Source organism: Desmodus rotundus, chromosome 3, assembly GCF_022682495.2.
Source record: "Desmodus rotundus isolate HL8 chromosome 3, HLdesRot8A.1, whole genome shotgun sequence".
Lineage (NCBI taxonomy): Eukaryota > Metazoa > Chordata > Mammalia > Chiroptera > Phyllostomidae > Desmodus > Desmodus rotundus.
Window position 1 is genome coordinate 130,721,853 of NC_071389.1, and position 18,243 is coordinate 130,740,095.

An 18,243-nucleotide genomic window follows, 5' to 3' on the forward strand; every position below is an offset into this window, starting at 1 on the left:
TATAAGAGGAAGTTTATTTAGAAAGTTACAGAGGTAGAACAGGTGATCCAGCTGGGCTGCATTGGTCTCAGGAGATAAGTCACAGAGGCAAAAGAAGAGCCCTTGGAACTCAGGAGAAAAGCAGAGATAACGTGCCTGGGGAAGTAGAGGATGAAATGTGAGGGAGGGAGGAAGACAGAGAGAGAGGGAGAGGGCACCTCTTCTCTCCATCTTAAGAGTGGTCCGAGAAAGGAAAATCATCCTTGAGATAAAAATTGAAGAAGGAAAGTGAAACTCACTGAGATTAACTAGATTAATCTTTTTTGATACCACCCAGTACATATGTATTAGCATTTTAAGTAACTTATAACATAAAACACACATATCTATAAAAAGTATACTGCTGATAATATTTAACTTAATTGATGATTTAGAATAAATGAGTGTTATGGTACCTCAGTTATATTAAGAGCACTGGAGGGCACAGAGATTGGGATGAAGGTAAACTGATCTTACTATCATTAAACCTAACTCATATATTTTAAAAATATTAGTGAACTTATTTAAATAGATATACTTCTGTTTATAAGATGAAGTATGCAGAAAAATTTTTCTGATTGAGTTTTGGGTTTGGTTTTATACTAATGATAGTAAATATTTTCTACTTTATATGGAACCATTTAAGTGTATGGAAAATGATAGTCTTAAATGAAATGATATTTAATTTCTCTGCTGAACTTCATCTTATTTTCCTTTTTTATAGACATGCCTCACTGGTGAAATTCAGTAATTCCCAGAACAGTAAATTATTGTATATCATGTCTGTGAATTCTGTTTTCATGCTATGTAACCTCCTGGGGAGAGACTATTTTTAGAAAACTATCAGAATACCTGGCCATTGATGGATAACTAAACTGATGTTTATTAGGAGTAGATTTGACTCTTGGAATATTAGAGTGGAAGGTTAACTAGAAAAGCTTCTTCATGTATGTGGGAAAATTCGAGATCCAGAAAGCTTAAGTCAACCTCACATTCAGCACTGCTGTACATACACATATACATATACACATTTGTGAGCGTATATACTCTAAGTTACATAATTTAAATGTGTATGTATATATTCCAAATAATTAAAATATACATTTTGAAAAAGAGTTCAGTAATTTTATTAGTTACAAATCTTTAAATGCTCAGTAAGTTTAGGAGTATCTTTTGTTATTAAAGTTATGCCATTGAAATGAGAATTTGAAATGCAAAAATTCTATACCAATTTATAATTCTCTAATTTGTATTTAAATAGGGCTTGGAGAAGGTCCATATATGCTGGCAAGTTATGGGCAGAGTGGCCTTGTTCTGGGGGCCAATATAACCAGTAGAAACATCTTCTCTTTGCCAAGAAGCGGAACTTATGGTGATTTATTGTTTAGTTTTATGATCACTCCAGGTCTTTTCAAAGAGAAGGCATCATGTAAGTATAATTTCCAACTGAAAATAAGATTTTAGTTTTCTATTTACATGTTTTTCATTTACTCATTCACTAAATATTAATTTGGGATCTAATATACTTATGGCATTTTTCTAGGTGCCCCAGAGGATATAAAATAAGATGCTGGCACATGAACCATCTATCTATCTCTTTTGTATATAAAATCATTTAAAAAAATTTATTGGCATATATGTGTTAGAATCACAATTGTTTGATTAAGTTTTTGGTCCTAAGTAAAGCACAGCTTAAATTTTTTGTAGTATTCACCACAGAACTTAAATTGAACTTTTTGAAAAACAGTCCACTAATAACCCAATTTTGAAGGATTTTAATGCTAGATTAAAGTAAAAGAAAAAATTCTGATTTGATAGCAAAGTTGTTAACTATTAAGAGCATAAATCAGAGCCAAGAGGGCCATTGAGCCAATCTGTTACCCTCACATGGCCTTGCGGGACGTGGTACCAGGCCCGCAGTTGCTGATCCACTCCGCGCCCGGCACCAGTCCTGTCTGGTGACTACCGTCCTCTTCTGAGCTGCGAGGCTCAGGCCGCATTGTTACTCTTCCAGCCCTGCTTAGAACCATGCGTGGTGTGTTGTATAAGCTCAGGAAATATTTATTGAAGGAATAAATTCAACTTAAATTTCACCTATTCTGAGACATCTCCTGATTCTCCAGTTAGAATAAATTGCTCTGTCTGGTAAAAACAGCTTCTTAGTTTTTTCAGTCTATGAAAACGCTACCATATTCTGAAGTTCTAACTCATGTTAGTTATATATTTTTCTCTTATAAAGGTTTCTTTTATTCTTATTTGTATCTTCCAGTGCTCAAAAGTGGGACTTGCAAATTTTAAGATACAACAAATGCCTTTGTAAAAAATATATTGGCTAAAAAAAGCTTTTCCTTGTGTGATTTACAATAACCGATGTTCTTAATAGAAAATTCCTAATGGATTTAAATTAAGATTTCTTACCAAATATATACTTTGCAAATATCTTCTCCCATTCAGTAAATTACCTAAAGAAATTGTCTAAGAAATTAAACCTGAAATCTTAATTTAAAAAACATTTATAGCATGAGTTTTGCAAGTATAAGGGAAACTTTTAAAGTATATAACCAAAAAGGATGATACTTCCCAATGCTTTGTAGTAGTTTATTAGCAATTTGATCATGCATTGGGAATAGGCAATAATGTGGACGACATTTCTTTCTTAATGCAGTCAAATAACTTTCAAGAACATTTGCTTATAAAGAACTCAGTGATACTGGAAAGCAATGGCATGCTTAAATCTATTTGTTTCTCTATTATCTTATTCTTTTGTAGCATTCAGTGTAGCCATTTGTAGATATAACACATTTGAAAGTGTTAAAGCTCAGCAGTACTAATAGGCGTCTAATCAATCACTTAACTATTTGTATGATACTGTACATTCCGGGCTCCTAAGTTGATACATCCCCCCCAAGACATGATAAATTATTAAAAAAATAAAACTCATCAGAGACTGATTAAAGTAGCCACTGTGATTCAATGCATTAAAATACTACTTTTAAAAAGAGATCTTACCAGTCACTTCTGAAATATCTGAGATCGGCATTAATTATGCGTGGCAACTTTGCAGTTTTGTTTCTGTCAGCTTTATCAGTACATTTCATAATGCCCGTGGTGGTCGCCTGCTTTCTCCAGAGAACCCAGGCAGTCGTCCGCTCACTGCTCTGTGTTTCACAGCACTGGCGCTCGTTTCCTTGGAATCTGCTGAAAGGCCAAACTACTTTCTCTATGTCCACAACGACGACACTCTCAGTCTGAAACTGTGGCAGGCGAATTCTGCCTTTCATCGGAGAGCCACGTTTTTCCACCATCCGGGCCTCTGGATTCCTGGTTACAGTGCATTTGAGTTATACAGCAAGAAAGGCTTTTTCATCACACTCTCCGATTTTATTGTCAAAGCATCAAAATATGATGATTCTGAAGATTTTAAACATTCAAGTAGCTTCAGCATAGAAGGTAGGTTTCCTGAGATCTTCAAAACAAGAATTAGTAGATAATTTACATAATGGCAGGATATTTATCAGATTTTAACTTTGAAATCATGTTTAATGGAGTATAAGTAGATAGAAATAATAATACCTACATTAGAGGGTTATTGTATAGTATAAGTTAATTGCTTATGCTATAAATTGCTTAGAACAGCCTCGAATAATGTTATGTTCAACTATTGACCCAATTATTACTTTCAGTGCTTTCTGGACTTCGGAAATAGAGCTCACCTATGTCTCATTGGTATCTGGTGTTTGTATCTATTTTTTGTTTCCTAGAAGACAACTTCTCAATAACCTGATTCTTAATGATAAAGACAAAGTGTTTACCTCTGTCCTCTGAATACGAGGGTGTCTGGTTCCACTGACCTCTGGAAGATTTCCCTGGCTCAGCAGGAACCTGATCTGATTTCTAAAGGGCCTTAGAGTTCTGTAGCTATTGAATCTCCTGGGTTCCAGAGAGAAAAACCTCATTGTCTCATCCAACGTTTAAAACTCATGCTTTATTTTCAAGACTGAGGAACTTAGTATCTGCCTTGGGTCTCTTATACAAATTGTTTAAGTCTAACCTACTCTTCTTCTCAGTCAGACTAAGAAAGCTAATCATTTGCCTTTCCTGTTGTGGATAAATTTCTGTACACCTGGACTGTCTTTGGATTTTAGATCATTCAAATTGAGCTTTAATTTTGAAAAGCGTTTCTGTACTCATGAGGAAAAGAGCCACTGACATGCCTATACAGCATTCAGTAGAGTGGATGTGATATTTTTACTTAATGGTTGAACTTTACAGACCTATATTTCCCCTCCATTCCAGAAATCTGCTCCATTGGAACTAGACCCAACTCCTCCTGAGCTGTAGACAACCATAGCCAATGGCATCACCAGAATCTCAGAAACTGATCTTTGCAGGTTTCCTAAGCCTAAGAAAGTCTAGGGGCCCATCCTAATCTTGGAACCAATCCTCTCTTAGAACCCATGGTCTTAGTAACCCAGGTCTAATGGTCGCTCTATTCTTTATATGCATAGACATCTTCCAGAAAGTATAATTTTCCTTCCTATACCTTGGAATTGAATTCTGTATCCAGAGTTCAAGAAACATAACCTGTTTCCTGAACTTTCTCTCTTATGGAGCTCTCCAGAGATAATTTTGGACTGCTGCAGAGGATTGGAATATGATGTGGGAAAGGGAGAGTATTAGCAGAATTTACAGGGGAAAATCTTCAATCAAGGGAGGTTTTATAACTGTAAGCATGTATTATTAAATACCCATTCTTTTTGTGGTCAGATAATACTTAGTACGTGCAAGGAAGTGTGCTAAGTCCTGTGAGAAGAACAAACATGAATGATCTCCGTAGGTTTGATGTCAGGCAACATGTCTCTGAACTTGCCATTCTTCTAATTGTTTGAACCTGGCAAGTCACTTGGCTCCTCTGCACCTCAACTTCTTCATTTATAACATGGAAGTAATACCCACTCAACAGGGTTGTTACAAGGATTAAAATATGATCATAGAAAATTTCCTTTGCAAAAAATAAAATCCCAAACAAGTGTTTAGTATTATTATAATGTGTAGATCAAGGAGAACCCACTACACATAAAGAAAGGAAGAAGATTTAAAAATTTCCTTGGCTTCTTCCGGGCCTGCTTTTTAAAATATTTGGAAGACATACCAAAATTTAGGTATTCAACCTGAGCATGGAAAGCATCAATCACCAAGCAATTACTATGATCAATCATTATTTTTCAAGCTGTACGTAAAGAAAATACACACAATCTAAACTTTACTTTCCCCACTAGAAATCCAGGCAGCAGTGCCGTACAGGAGGATGTGTGAGTGGAGGTACGAGCCCTGCGCCACGCCCTGTTTCAGAACCTGCAGTGACCCTGAAGCGCTCGCATGCAAATTTCTTCCACCGTAAGTCACGGTGAACCATTAAATGGGCAAATTCCATCATTAGCAAGTTCTTCTCTCAATGAAATTTTTTTAAATTTGGAAAAAATGCATTCTCAAGATTAATTTGTGTGTGCTATATACTCATTCACAAATGTGTTTTGTTTCATTCAGTCAATAGTTATTAATGGCTGCCTATGCGCCAGGAGTTCTTCTACCTGCTATGGTTACATTAGTGAAGAAGCTAGATGAAGTGTCTGCCCTGATGTAGCTTAACCTTTGCTGGGGTGAGACAGAGAACTAACAAATGAAAATGTAAATGTGCAGTGCAATATATTGTTAGGTGGCAACAAGTGCTATGGAGAAAAATAAAGGGAGGTAAGGGAGACAGGGAGCATGAGGCACCCGTGTGTTTGCCACACGCGGTCAGGGAAGAGCTTGCTCACAGGGTGGCATCTGCTCAGAGATCTGAGGGAAGTCAAGGGACTGGCCATGTGCACATCTAGGGAAAGGGCCTTCTATCGAGAACAGTACAAAGGTCCTGTGGTAGGAATGTGTTTGAAAATTAATACAGGAGCCCAGCTTGTTGGAGCAAAGTGAATAAAAGTGAGAAAGATGGGAAATGTGACCAGAGAATCATAGTGGTGAACGAACAGCATAGGGCCTTAGAGCCCGATTGTGCGGTCTCTGTCTTTGTTTTCTGATAATGCTGTGGTGTGTTTGGGCAGAGCAATGACAGGATCTGATTCATTTTTGGCGAGTTTGCTGTGGTTGTTGTAGTGCCAATGACCTATTGGGGGGTGGGAAAGACAAGAGCAGAAGTGGTCATTAATGCAAACCAGACATAGAGGGGAAGCGATTAGGTTGATAGTCCTGGAGGTCATGAGAAATGAACAGATTCTGGGTATATTTTGCAGTTAGAGTCATAGAGTATGCTGATGGATTTAATATCAATTAGGAGAGAAAGAGGAATTAAGGACTCAAGTTTTGGTCTCAGCAATTTCTAGGTGGAACAATATGAAATTGCCATTTTTGTAATTAAAACTGGTCAAATACCAGCACATTCAAATGATTCGGTTTAATGGACAGGCTGAATTGCCATTTACTGAGGTAAGGCAATGTGAGGAAGAACAGCTTGGAGGAAAAGTCAGGAATCTGGTTGTGAGGATTTTAAACTTGAGACTGAATATTGTTCGTTGGATTTGGCAATCTGGAGAACAGGAAAAAGCAAAATGGAGACAGAGTGTAAAAGGTCCTTTTTGGTTTGTTTGTTTCTAAGGCGTTTCTCTGTAAAGGAGAACAGAGAAATGGAGGAGGCAGTCTTTTAGGAGCCTCTAGTAGGAGGCAGTATTTTAAAAGAATCATTTTACATGAGGCATTACTGAGCTGCTTTTATTGACAAACGTTGGTACTAGAAAACTTCCTGGGCACATCAATGAGTGAGACATAACCCCTCTTTCAAGGAGCTCAGAGTCTTGGGAAGGAGACAGAAACAAAAGGAGATCATGAAAGAGGGCTAGAGAACAACTAGCACATTTACATATTGACACCTAGACAGGCAGGATGCTAAGTGCTGCAAGTTGGTAATCTCATTATTCCCATTTTCAGAGGAGAAAGTCAACTGAGACACAGAGAAGTTAAACAGTTTGTCTTAGGCCACACAGTTCATAGGCCCTGGAGCCAGGGTTTACACCACTACAACCCGTTGGGTATCAAGTATTACAGGAGCTCCCTTCTTCACACCGAGGAAATAATATTTTTGCTTATTTTCTTAAAAACAACCAAGTTTTTCTGAAAAGGAGACGACTTTATTCACTGGGACCCCTCATATTCACAAACCTATTTCCTTGTGGCCATTGGGACTTTGAAAACAACAGGGGCCCCATAGTGAGGACTGCACTAGGGGAAGGAGAGGGGGAGGGAGGGAGGAAAGAGGACAGGGCCAGCCCTGGCACTGGGGAGGAAATGCAACAAGTAGCATTTGCCTATGTTGTCACTTCTCCTGCCGTGTAACCAGTCTCTGAGGTGTTTGAGCCCTATCCTTCATGCTTCTTTGATTGTTTGGTCTGTTGCTGTCCTGCAGTTTCTCTTTTGGTATATGGTTGGGATATGGAGCAGGGGCTCAGGGGTTCCTTCTGAGTTGCTCATCTCTGCCTTCTTCTGTATCTCTAGTTCTCTCCCTTCCCCACACCTAGGAGCTAAATTATTGCTCCTCCCTGTACTTTAAGCCCTGATGGGAGACACAAGTATTGAGCTGGGGCTTCACCAGGGTCCTGCATCCTCATCCAAGTCACCAACAGAATCACTACCCTTGTTCTTGATGATTACAGTTTCTGGCACATATCTTGTGTTAAGAATACAAATATTTAAGGGAAATAACTTTTATGAGAAAAGATGCCAACTACCATACCATAGAGCCCATATGTAAACACAGATATTCCTATTATATAGTATAACCATGCTGCATTTGAGAGAGTCTTTCAGTGAGGAGTGGAGTAGATTGCCAGTTGTATGACAAAATAATCAGGAGCCTGCTATGAGGACATTTTAAAGAAACAAGTTACTGGTTTGGGGAAAATATTTTAAGAGGATGGCTGTGGTTTTGACTTTCATAAAACAATTGCAAAATAATTGAGTTGCATAAAAATGATGTTTATTTAATTTACTGAGAACCAATTGGCCCTAGTCTTTTTAGCATTCTAGTAACCTTAATTTTTCTTTTTTGCTTGACAAAGTTAGAGTTGAATAGAAAAATCATCTGGCTAAAATTGTATTATTCAAGTACATTTTATGAAATAAACAATTGGTCATAGAAGCTAAACTGTTTACGTTTTAAAAAGTCATTTGCAAAAGAAGTATCTGAGACATGGCTAGATGTATCTCATGGTAAAGGGGAATGAGCAGTTCTTGGTTTTTAGTGTTGGCTGGATCTCCGTCCATGAAATAGCGCCCTCTGCAGGCAGCACTCACCCCATAGTCTCAAGCTAGTTCGTTTCCAGGCTGAATGGGAAAGAGGCCTTGACTGTTTTTGGTTCAAATTCTTCGCTTTACAGATGACACAACTGGAAATATTTTAAAATATTAAAAATGTTATTAAAATCTGCTAGTGTATTTGAGAGGCAGATAAGCAAGATTTTTTAATAACAACATTTGCATTAATTCTCTCTAGTATGGATGAATCTGATAATTGGTTGTACACAAAGGATTACATTCATTTCATTTGAATTCAAATGAATTGGATTCTGACTGCCAACAGGATAAGAAAAAATATGTAATCTCAGTCATTATCTTGGCTTCATCTCCTTGGAAAAAAGCATTCCAGATGGCCCCTCCTGTCTTTGGCACCCAAGACCATGACTTCTTAAAGTTTGGGGCTTTTACTTTGCTTCTATGCCATGCACAAAACTGGGAGCCTCACAAAGACCAGTCAGCCTGGGGCTTGAAATCAGCCTCCCTAGGCTCCCATGCAATCGTCTCCTCCCAGGCCACCCAGCTGCCAATTGGGGCACATGCCCTGATGCTCTCGAGAACTACAGCCTCTGCCCCACCAGCCCCCAGTCTTCGTTTTCAAAGAAGTGCAAGCACGTCCCACCTCCATCCCTTCTTCCCAGAGATTCTTAATATCTTTTCAATCAGTTTAGAGCTTAATAAGAGGTGAGTCAAGCCAATGAGATGCGGTTTTTGTTCAACAACGTCCTTAAGGCAAGGATACGCAAAGAGTGCGCTTATCTGCCTGGATGGAGGGGCAGTGCAGGAACGGAAAGCACACTGCGTGCAGTTTAAAGTCACAATAAATGGTTCTTGTGCATTTCTACTGACTCATAGAACATGGCCTTAATGTGTTCCAAACATAGTGTGTGTTTTCAGTGTTTTATGTTCAAATTCTGCTTTAATCATGAAAGATGCCGGTTTTGATCCATAGCTTGTGGTTTTATAAAATGAGATATGGTGGCGTGGTAGCAAATAGAGCATTCCTTAGTGCTTGACAAGGAGAATGGAAGAATTTTAGGAAAAGGTATCTTGATTGTATATATTAAATACTTTTTATATTTTAAACTTTGTCATTTTGATTTTTTTTTTCATGTAAAGGGTTGAAGGATGCTTGCCCTACTGCCCCAAAAATATGATCCTTGATGAGGTCACCCTCAAATGTGTTTATCCAGGAGACTGTAAGTGTGAACTTTATTTAATTTATTCTGGAAAAATAAAACACTGGAATATAGTTTTTCTGTATGATGGCCAGTGGTTGCGAACAGAAGTTTTAGAGGGACAATACGTTGTCATGAGATTCTTCTTCAATAGCCCTCCCATTGTCTTTTGTTTCTAATGACTTCCAAGCACGTAGATCTTCCCTCTGACATTCCTCCCGTGTTTTCTCTCCCCCACCATTTTCCTTGAAACTAAAGATCCCTGTATGTACTATGTGGGCCTCACTTTAAGCAAAACCAATTAAGGAAGAGTGTCTTTGTTTCTTTGTAGGCGCACCTCTAATTTCCACAGAACCTGCATTCGTGACACCAGGTAAGCCATCTCTACCCATATATACAGGTATTGTTACAACGTTAGACAATAAAATTTAAGTGTTGGCACACTTACATTGTAGCAACTGCTGGTATCAGTACTTTTGCATTGACTGGAAAACCTGTAGCTGTTATATTTGTTCAGTAGCTATTCACGGGGTCAGCATGCCACAGTTTCTAAATGGCTTCTGCATTTGGTCCACTTCCTCTCCCTTTCAGTGAGTTTAGATAACAAAGATTTTCCTCACTTTTTAACTTAGGTTTTACTAAATCCTGCTTAAATTTTCACAGTGGTTAGGTTGATTCTAATGAGATGTCAATGCAAATGATGCCACCCTTTAAAGGTTTCCACTCCTGTGTCTGCGCTCTGTCCCAGCCCCTGCGGCGGGCCTCCTGGGCTCATCCCCTGGCTTCGCTCCCTCACTGTGAAACTTGCCTCAGAAAAGGACTGAATAAATCTGCTCACAGTGAGGCTTGATGCACTCAATGTATATTTTTTACCTGGGATTATAATTTAGAAAAGCTCAGGTGTCTATTCTTTAATTCATTTGATTAGCTTTAACTGCACATCAACTCTTCCAGGCAGAATCCTGGCACAGGGGGAGGAAAGGAAAAAGGTGATCGAGGCACAGCTTCCACCCTAACACAGCTGTTCGTCCGTAGGCTGTCATGACATTGTAATAGGGGTAAGCAGCAGTAGGCACGAGGGGTCTTGCACTTATTTTGGAGGTATGGTCTCAGAAGGGTAACAGAGGTAGGAATTGGACAGACTAGTACAAGGAGGCAGTGTATTCCGGCTCGAAGGGGAAGCATGGACAAAGACCTGAAACAGAGGGAATTCATGTCACACAGAGGGACTTGCTAACCCAATAGGCCTTTGAAAGTGAGAAGGAACAAGCATTTATTGAGATCAATAAGAATAGCTATTTCAGACACATCGATTCAGACAGAGGCCTCACTACTGTTCTGATTAGGAGACAAAGGCAGTGGGTATTTATGAGAAAGGGAAGGGGAACAATCACATCCATAGAAGGAAGGCATTTCTATTGGTGCAGGTAAATAACATAGTGATATTAATTCCAAACTATGTTTTTAGTTTTCAGTCCAGGAGTCATCAACCCAGTAGTCATAACTGCTTTATTGTTATCTTTGCAAAGAGGTTTTTGGGGACGCAGTGTTGCCTTAGGCTCAGCCCAAACATTATTTTGCACAGTTGTTACAATCCAAAGATTTGAGATGTAAGACATGCCAGGCAGTTCCTCTGGCATGGCAGCTGCAGCCCCACTTTAAAGAAGCTCTGTTTAGAGACATGGAAATTAAGAACAAACTGACAGTAACCAGAAGGGAGGTGGGAGGGGATAATGGGGGGAAGGGGGAAGGGTTCTCAGGAACAACTATAAAGGACACGTGGACAAAACCAAGGGGGCTAGAATCATGGGAGGGAGGTGGGGATGGCTATGGTGGGGGGGAATGCAGACAGCTGTACTTGAACAACAATGAAATAATTTAAAAAAAAGACAGGGAGAAGCTCTGTTTAGCCCAGCCCAAGTGGCTGTTTGTTGGAGTGTCATCCTGTGCACCAAAAGGCTACAGGTGAGATTCCCAGTCTGGGCACACGCCTAGGTTGAGGGTTTGATCCCTGGTCAGGAGTACATGGAAGGCACCTGATCAGTTTCTCCCTCTCTCTCCCCCTCTGTCCCCACCTTTCCTCTCTCTCTAAAATCAATAAAAATATTCTCAGGTAGGGATTTTAAAAAAGTGGTTCAGTGTATATTATTGTTTACAGACTTCAAACAGGCCAGTGTATCTTGAGCATACAGTGTGAGGGAAATTGTGCCAAGAGATGGGATGGAAGAGATTATCGGTCAGGTCACAAAGGGGCCATGGTAAGAAACTTGGATTTTTTTTTTTCTGAAGACCATGGCAAATCATTGAAGAATTTTGATGGGTCCTGTGACATCTTCAAAATAATAGTCTCACTACTACCATCACTACTATTCTAATTAGCTACCATTTATTGAGCACTTATTATGTGCCAGGCATTAGACTACGTGCTTTGTATACACTTAATCCTTATCAGAACTCTATGAGAGAGGTGTTATTATATACACATATATATGTTATTATATATATTATATAATGGTGGTGTTTTATATGTGTGTGTGTGTGTGTGGTTATATATATCAAATAATGGTTAAAAGCCAGGGCTCTGGAATCAAAATTTCTGAGTTTGCATTCTGCCTCAAGCACTTACCGCCCTACCTCTCTGCACCTTAGTTTTCCTCTCTATCATGTGACATGAGTATTGTTATCGACTTTACAGGCTTCTTGTGAGAAATGAGTGAAATAATCTTTATTAAACTTTCTTAGCACAGTTTCTCTCACATACGAATCCCGTACATGATGGATACTGTTCCCCTAATGGAGAGGACATCTTCATTTCCAACAGGTCCGGAAATAGCCACCCCGTCGGAAGTGCTGACGCCCACGCCAGGTTTGGAATGTGAGGTATGAGTGGGTAACCTTTTCGCTGCTTCGTCCTTTCGTCATGGCATCCATTCAAGTGTCTGCATCGTCTGCATCACTTTCCAAACGCTCTTAAGCTTTTCATTGTGATCACTAGTCTTTCTTTGCTAAAACATAATAGGAAATGTGAATTACACTTTACCAATTGTATTTTTAAACTGATTCAGATTTTTCTTATTAATTAGGTTCTGGTCACACTATAAAAAATAAAATTCAAATGGAGCCCTAAGTGTGATTCTTTAATAAAGAGTCATCCAGTCTGGGCTTCTCTGTAAATCAAGCATTCAAAAATATTTATTACGTAGCTACTCTGTGCCAGGCACTGTGCAAAGTGGAAAAGACCCAGTGGTCAGCAAAGGAAGAGCAGGTCATTGAACCCCAGAGCTTGTGACTGCCTGGGCCGAGACTTGAGCACTTACATCCTTACTTCAAGTATGTCACTTGCTCTGGTAAACTAACTATTTATTCAACCACTTTTTATTAGCATTATTTCTGGCTAGGCACTATTAAGGTGCCATGAATAAAATAATATAAAAGCAGGCAAAAATTCCTGTATTTATGGAGTTTATATCCTGTTGGATATATAAACTCTATACATTGGAGGAAATTTGGAGGTTCTGAGGTTCTGAGACAACGAATAAGAAAAATAGGTTACTGACCATATAAAATGTTGGCTGGTGCTGCTCAGCAGGAAAATAAAACTATTTTCGGTGAGATGGTGAAAAATCCTTACTGATAAGGTGGGTTTGGAATAAAAGATGTGAAGAAGTCGGTAGAGTGAGCCGTGACACCGGAACTACAGTGTTCCAGGGAGAGGGACCAGCAAGTGCAAAGGCCCTGAGGTGAGAATGTGCCTGAAATATCGTAAGAATAATAAGAAGGCCATTAAGTAAGGAAGGTATGAAATAGTAGCAAGTAAATTAGACTATGTCAGGTCTCGTAGATGATTGTAAAGACCATGGCTTTTTTCCTAAATGACAGGAAATGGCATGGGATATTTTTGACCAGAGGAATTACATGAGATAACTTGATGCAGGATTATTTTAGCTGCTGTGTTGAGAGCAGGGAGCAAGGAGAAAAGAGAACAAGTTAGAAGGCTAATGCAGGAGTTTAGGCAAACCATCTTGGTGGCCTAGACTAGGTGATAGCGGTGGGGAGGGGGAGAGATGCCTGGATTCTGGGTATGTTTTTAAAAAAAGGCCACGGAATTTGCTGAAGGATTAGATGTGGGGTGTGAGTGAAAGAGAGGCATCAAGGATTCTAAGATTTTTTTCCCTTTAGTACCTGAAGGATAAAGTTGACAATTAATCATGATGGCAAAACTGGGGGGAATGAAGGGCTGGGTGTGTATAACCAAGAGTTCGGCTTTGCCATGGAGAGATTGAAATTCCTTCCAGATAGAAAGATCTGTGGGTATACGGACTGGTAAACAGAGTCTACCTCAGGGGGTTGTTGGACGAATGAAATGGGTTAATTTGAACAATGGGGAACATAATAAGTGGTACACATTTTTATCATTACCATAATTATTACCATAATTTAAATAGACTATAATTTATGAACTTTAAAAAATCCACTACTTATTTAATTCTTATTTGTTTATCAAGAAGTTTGTGATCTATGTATAAAAATTAATTTATAATAATTCTATCCAAGAGCTAAACTGATCTCACCGACGAATTTTTAATGGAATAGTGGGATAGTATTGTTATTGTTTTAAATTGACATTAACAGAAATGATAACAATTCCAGCCTTACACAATATAGTATAACAGGCTGACTGCCTCTGTGGAAGTCTGCTTGTGAAACACTAATTTAGACAAATTAGGACCAGACTTCAGATTGCTCAGATGTGTGAGTACATGGGCCATTCTGATATCAAATCAATATTGAGATAAATCTGCAATAAGTACATACTGAGTAGTTTAGAAAGGTTATATCAACAAAAAGTTGTAGTAAAATTTTAATTGTTCATCTTTCAATGGCCATTATATTTAGAAAATATATACTTTATGCAGTGTGAATGGCAAATTAAAAAAAATGCAATGGAATACCACTCAGCAATACAAAAGAATGAAATCTTACCATTTGTGACAACATGGATGAACCTGGAGGGTAGTATGCTCAGTGGCAGAAGTCAGAGAAAGACAAATATCATATGACTTTACTTATGTGAAGAATTAAAAAAAAAACAAGTGTAAAAATGAAACAAAGCAAAAGAGAAGCAGACCCATAGATACGGAAAGTAAGCTGAGGGTTGCCTAGGGGAGAGAATAAAACATTTTTTAAATTTATTGAAAACATTAGTTGAAAATGGGAAAAACTCACCAATTTTCTCCTTCTTTCTTTATTGCCAGCCTCAACAATTTGATCCTGTTTATAATTGTAGCCAATATATATGCATTAATATGGAATGGACGTTGTATAACTGGTCCCTTAGTTGCCCGAAGGACTTGGAAATGCCTGACTGTGGTTTCCGGGGGAGGCCTGTTCAAGTGAACACGGATATCTGCTGCCCTGAGTGGGAATGTCCTTGTAGGTTTGCATTTCTAAAACGCAATCAGCTTTTCGTCGGGGGCAGATGGTTAGTTTTTCGAGCTGATCACTCATCAAGCCAAAGTTATTGTTGAGCATTCTTCATTTGATTTACGATTTTGGTTCCCAGTATGTAACTTTCAGATTGCTTTAGTCAAACATAATTAGACTAATTTAAAAGATTTTCTAAAGGAGTAATTATTACTACAAACATACACAATTATTTAAGAAACTCAATCCACTCTCCAATACTCTTTTTAGGTCGGTGTTCCATGTTGTCAGAACTGAGCATTATCACATTTGATGGAAACAATGCCGCATTATATAGTATGGCTTCTTATATCTTAGTAAGAATTCCTGAGGAAATTATAGTTGCTCATATTGAAAAGTGTTCCATGAATCAGGTAAGTCGTAGTCCATTCTTTTGTCCTTTCATCATAAATCTCTAGCTGCAGAACAATGCTACATTAGGTATTCTCAGAGTAAGAAGGTGCTCGAGAACTCACCGAGATTTATCTTCTGGTACTGAAAGCAAAAAATGTTTCATGTGAATATATTTAGAGGCACATGATAGTAATCCAAATAATGTTTTTAAAAGTCAACTAGTACTTTTCTTTCAAAAGTGGTTTTTCTTTATGTTTTTTTTTCAGAATGAAAACTCATTAAAAAAGCTAGTGAGTATTTGCAAAATGTTTACTACATTCCTTCTGTTTATTGCTAAAATTATATTTAACTCTACAAAGTTTTAATTTTTTTTCAAATAAAGGCTTCCTCTGAAAGAATCTCTGGACTTTGTTTTAACAAGTTAAATTTGACAACATCTATACATAAGATACTTGTCCATCGGGCAGCAAGAAAGGTAAGAACACAAAGATTAAAAATAACATTTCATTAGATGAAATTAAGAGAAGAGAGAAAATTAATCATATCAGTGGAGTTTTATTGCTGTTATGTCTAATCATTCTTTTTGTGGGCAGCCTAAAAGTGTTTCTTAATATTATATTTCTCCTTCCATAATGTGCCAACCATTGCACGTATTTCGCCCCTGGTGAGGTTAGCCGTCACGGCCACATTAAACATGCCAAAGCCTTCTCGGATAAGGTGAGCGGCCACTCCTCTCAGTCTCAGAGTTAACGTTAGCATTGCAAATTAAACAAAATGGCAATGATGTGAAGAAAAGGAACCACACGGTTGGAAAGAGTAGTAGTCACGAGTACCAGAGTGAAGACCACCAAGAGAATAGATGGAAGTAGTTTTGAAATGTTGATGTCATTTATTTTTTGGCAAAAAAGTGATACCTAAAATAAGAAAAAAAAGGAATAGTTAACTTTATTGATATATACTAAAGAAGAGCAAAGAATTATATATATATATATTTACCAGATAGGAGTCAGTTATAAGCTGTGTGTCTCACTCAGATCTAAAAGTTTCTCTCAAAAATATAAGAAAATAGTGGGTAAAGATTTTGTTCAAAATGGCTGGGATGTTACAGGCTTTCTGGAAATAATTCTGTTAGCATAGGACCATAGATTCTAGATAGAAACAATATTAAAATAATCCTAAAATATGGTAAGTGTTAGAAAGCTTAATTTTAACTAAAACTTAAAAAAATATGAAAGAGGTACTTTTTAAATGATAGTGTTTGACTAAAAGTTTGATTTCGAAGAGGTCGATATGTTAACAGGAAGTGGGTGGGAAGTAAACTCAGCCTGGGTCAGTGCTATTACTGTAAGCATTTGCACAGATGGGTGTGATTTGGGTCTCAGCTGGACTCATCACTGGTTATGTATTCAGTTAAAAATTAATTAATTTAAAATATCACTGAGTGAGAGTTTTCATGATAAAAACAACACAGGTCCTGATCTGAAGTTACCTGTAGTTGTGTGTGGGAAGCATGAATGTAATTATCTGCCAGTTAGAAAGCAGTGGGAGGTATAGTGACAGAATTATGACCAAGACATTATGGAATCCAAAAGAACGGTCATTTAGTGCAGTTTATGGGAGGGTCAAATAAGTATTTTTGGAAGAGATGACATCTCAAATAAATGTTAAAGAATGAGTAGAAATTAACAGGCAAGTGGAGAGATGTTTTAGATCAAGAGTGGCATATGAGAAAGATATAAACATGAGAAATTGAATGGTTGGTCAGGTATAACTTCCACAAATTTACTGCTGGTTACAGTTCGTGGTTCCATGTTATTGCCATTATTTAAAGCGCTATTTTTCAGTCCCTGGCTGGTGTGGCTCAGTGGATTGAGTGCTGGCCTGCAAACCCAAGGGTGGCTGGTTTGATTCCCAGTCATGGCACATGCCTGGGTTGCGAATCTGGTCCCCAGTAGAGGGTGCATGGGAGGCAACCACACATTGCTGATTCTCTCCCTCTTTCTTCCTCCCTTCCCCTTTTTAAAAATAAATAAATGAAATCTTTATTTTTAAGCACTGTTTTTCAAAGTGTAATCCTTGGAATGTTTACATTTGCATTACCAAGAGTACGTGATAAAAATACATAATCTGCAATCCTATCCAAACCTAGGAAGTAGAATCAGTGGGAATTCTAATCTTTACTAACCCTGAAAGATGGTTGTTATAAATATTATAGTTAAATACTAAGTTAGAAGGCCAAAAAAAGAACCAGATTAAAGAAAACATCCTGAAAGTAACATTACTTTAAATTCATGTAAGTACTTAGTGGTGTAATTAACATATCTCAAGGGAAACAGACAGAAAAGCTTACATAACAGGAAAAAAGTTAAGTTTTGAAGAGAATAAAGGGCAATAGGGTTTAAAAAATACTGAATATATAGCAAGACACAGCAAAAACACAATAAAAGACCTTAGAAGTTATGAGAAGCTGTGGCAGCACCAGAGAAACAAATTTTTAAAAGCTTAAAATATAGTTTATGTTAAATCAGAAGAAATGAGATAATCTGAATTCTCCTAGTTTTAGTAAGTATACACATAAAACATTTTTCTAACAGATGTAAATGCATTATGTAATTTCAGGTGGAAGTGGATTCTGTTGTTGTGCCTCTGCCCTTTTCAAATCAAGAACTGCTGATAGAGGACTCTGGTACCATGTATGTGATCACTACCCCATCTGGACTAATCATAAAGTGGGCTCATCTTACAGGAATCTTAGACATTCATTTTGGCTCTCAGTTTAACCTGTCGTCTTACACAGAAGGACTTTGTGGTGAGCATTGCTCTTCAAATCTCAATTTCTTCTAACTTTTCTTTCCTGTTCACATTACGGTTGTGACCCCTATTGCCA

General features: G+C 38.0%; 1 protein-coding gene across 1 annotated transcript in view; it reads left to right on the top strand.

Moving 5' to 3' along the window:
• The window catches only part of OTOGL (otogelin like), a 124,634-nt gene that overhangs the window by 75,460 nt on the left and 30,931 nt on the right, over window positions 1-18,243 (top strand). Inside the window, exons 32-42 of the mRNA XM_045187339.2 lie at window positions 1,280-1,447; window positions 3,190-3,468; window positions 5,298-5,415; window positions 9,481-9,560; window positions 9,871-9,912; window positions 12,361-12,419; window positions 14,795-14,972; window positions 15,234-15,376; window positions 15,623-15,646; window positions 15,739-15,831; window positions 17,976-18,165. Coding sequence (XP_045043274.2) covers window positions 1,280-1,447; window positions 3,190-3,468; window positions 5,298-5,415; window positions 9,481-9,560; window positions 9,871-9,912; window positions 12,361-12,419; window positions 14,795-14,972; window positions 15,234-15,376; window positions 15,623-15,646; window positions 15,739-15,831; window positions 17,976-18,165 — 1,374 coding nt within the window. The remainder of the gene's footprint in view (window positions 1-1,279; window positions 1,448-3,189; window positions 3,469-5,297; window positions 5,416-9,480; window positions 9,561-9,870; window positions 9,913-12,360; window positions 12,420-14,794; window positions 14,973-15,233; window positions 15,377-15,622; window positions 15,647-15,738; window positions 15,832-17,975; window positions 18,166-18,243) is intronic.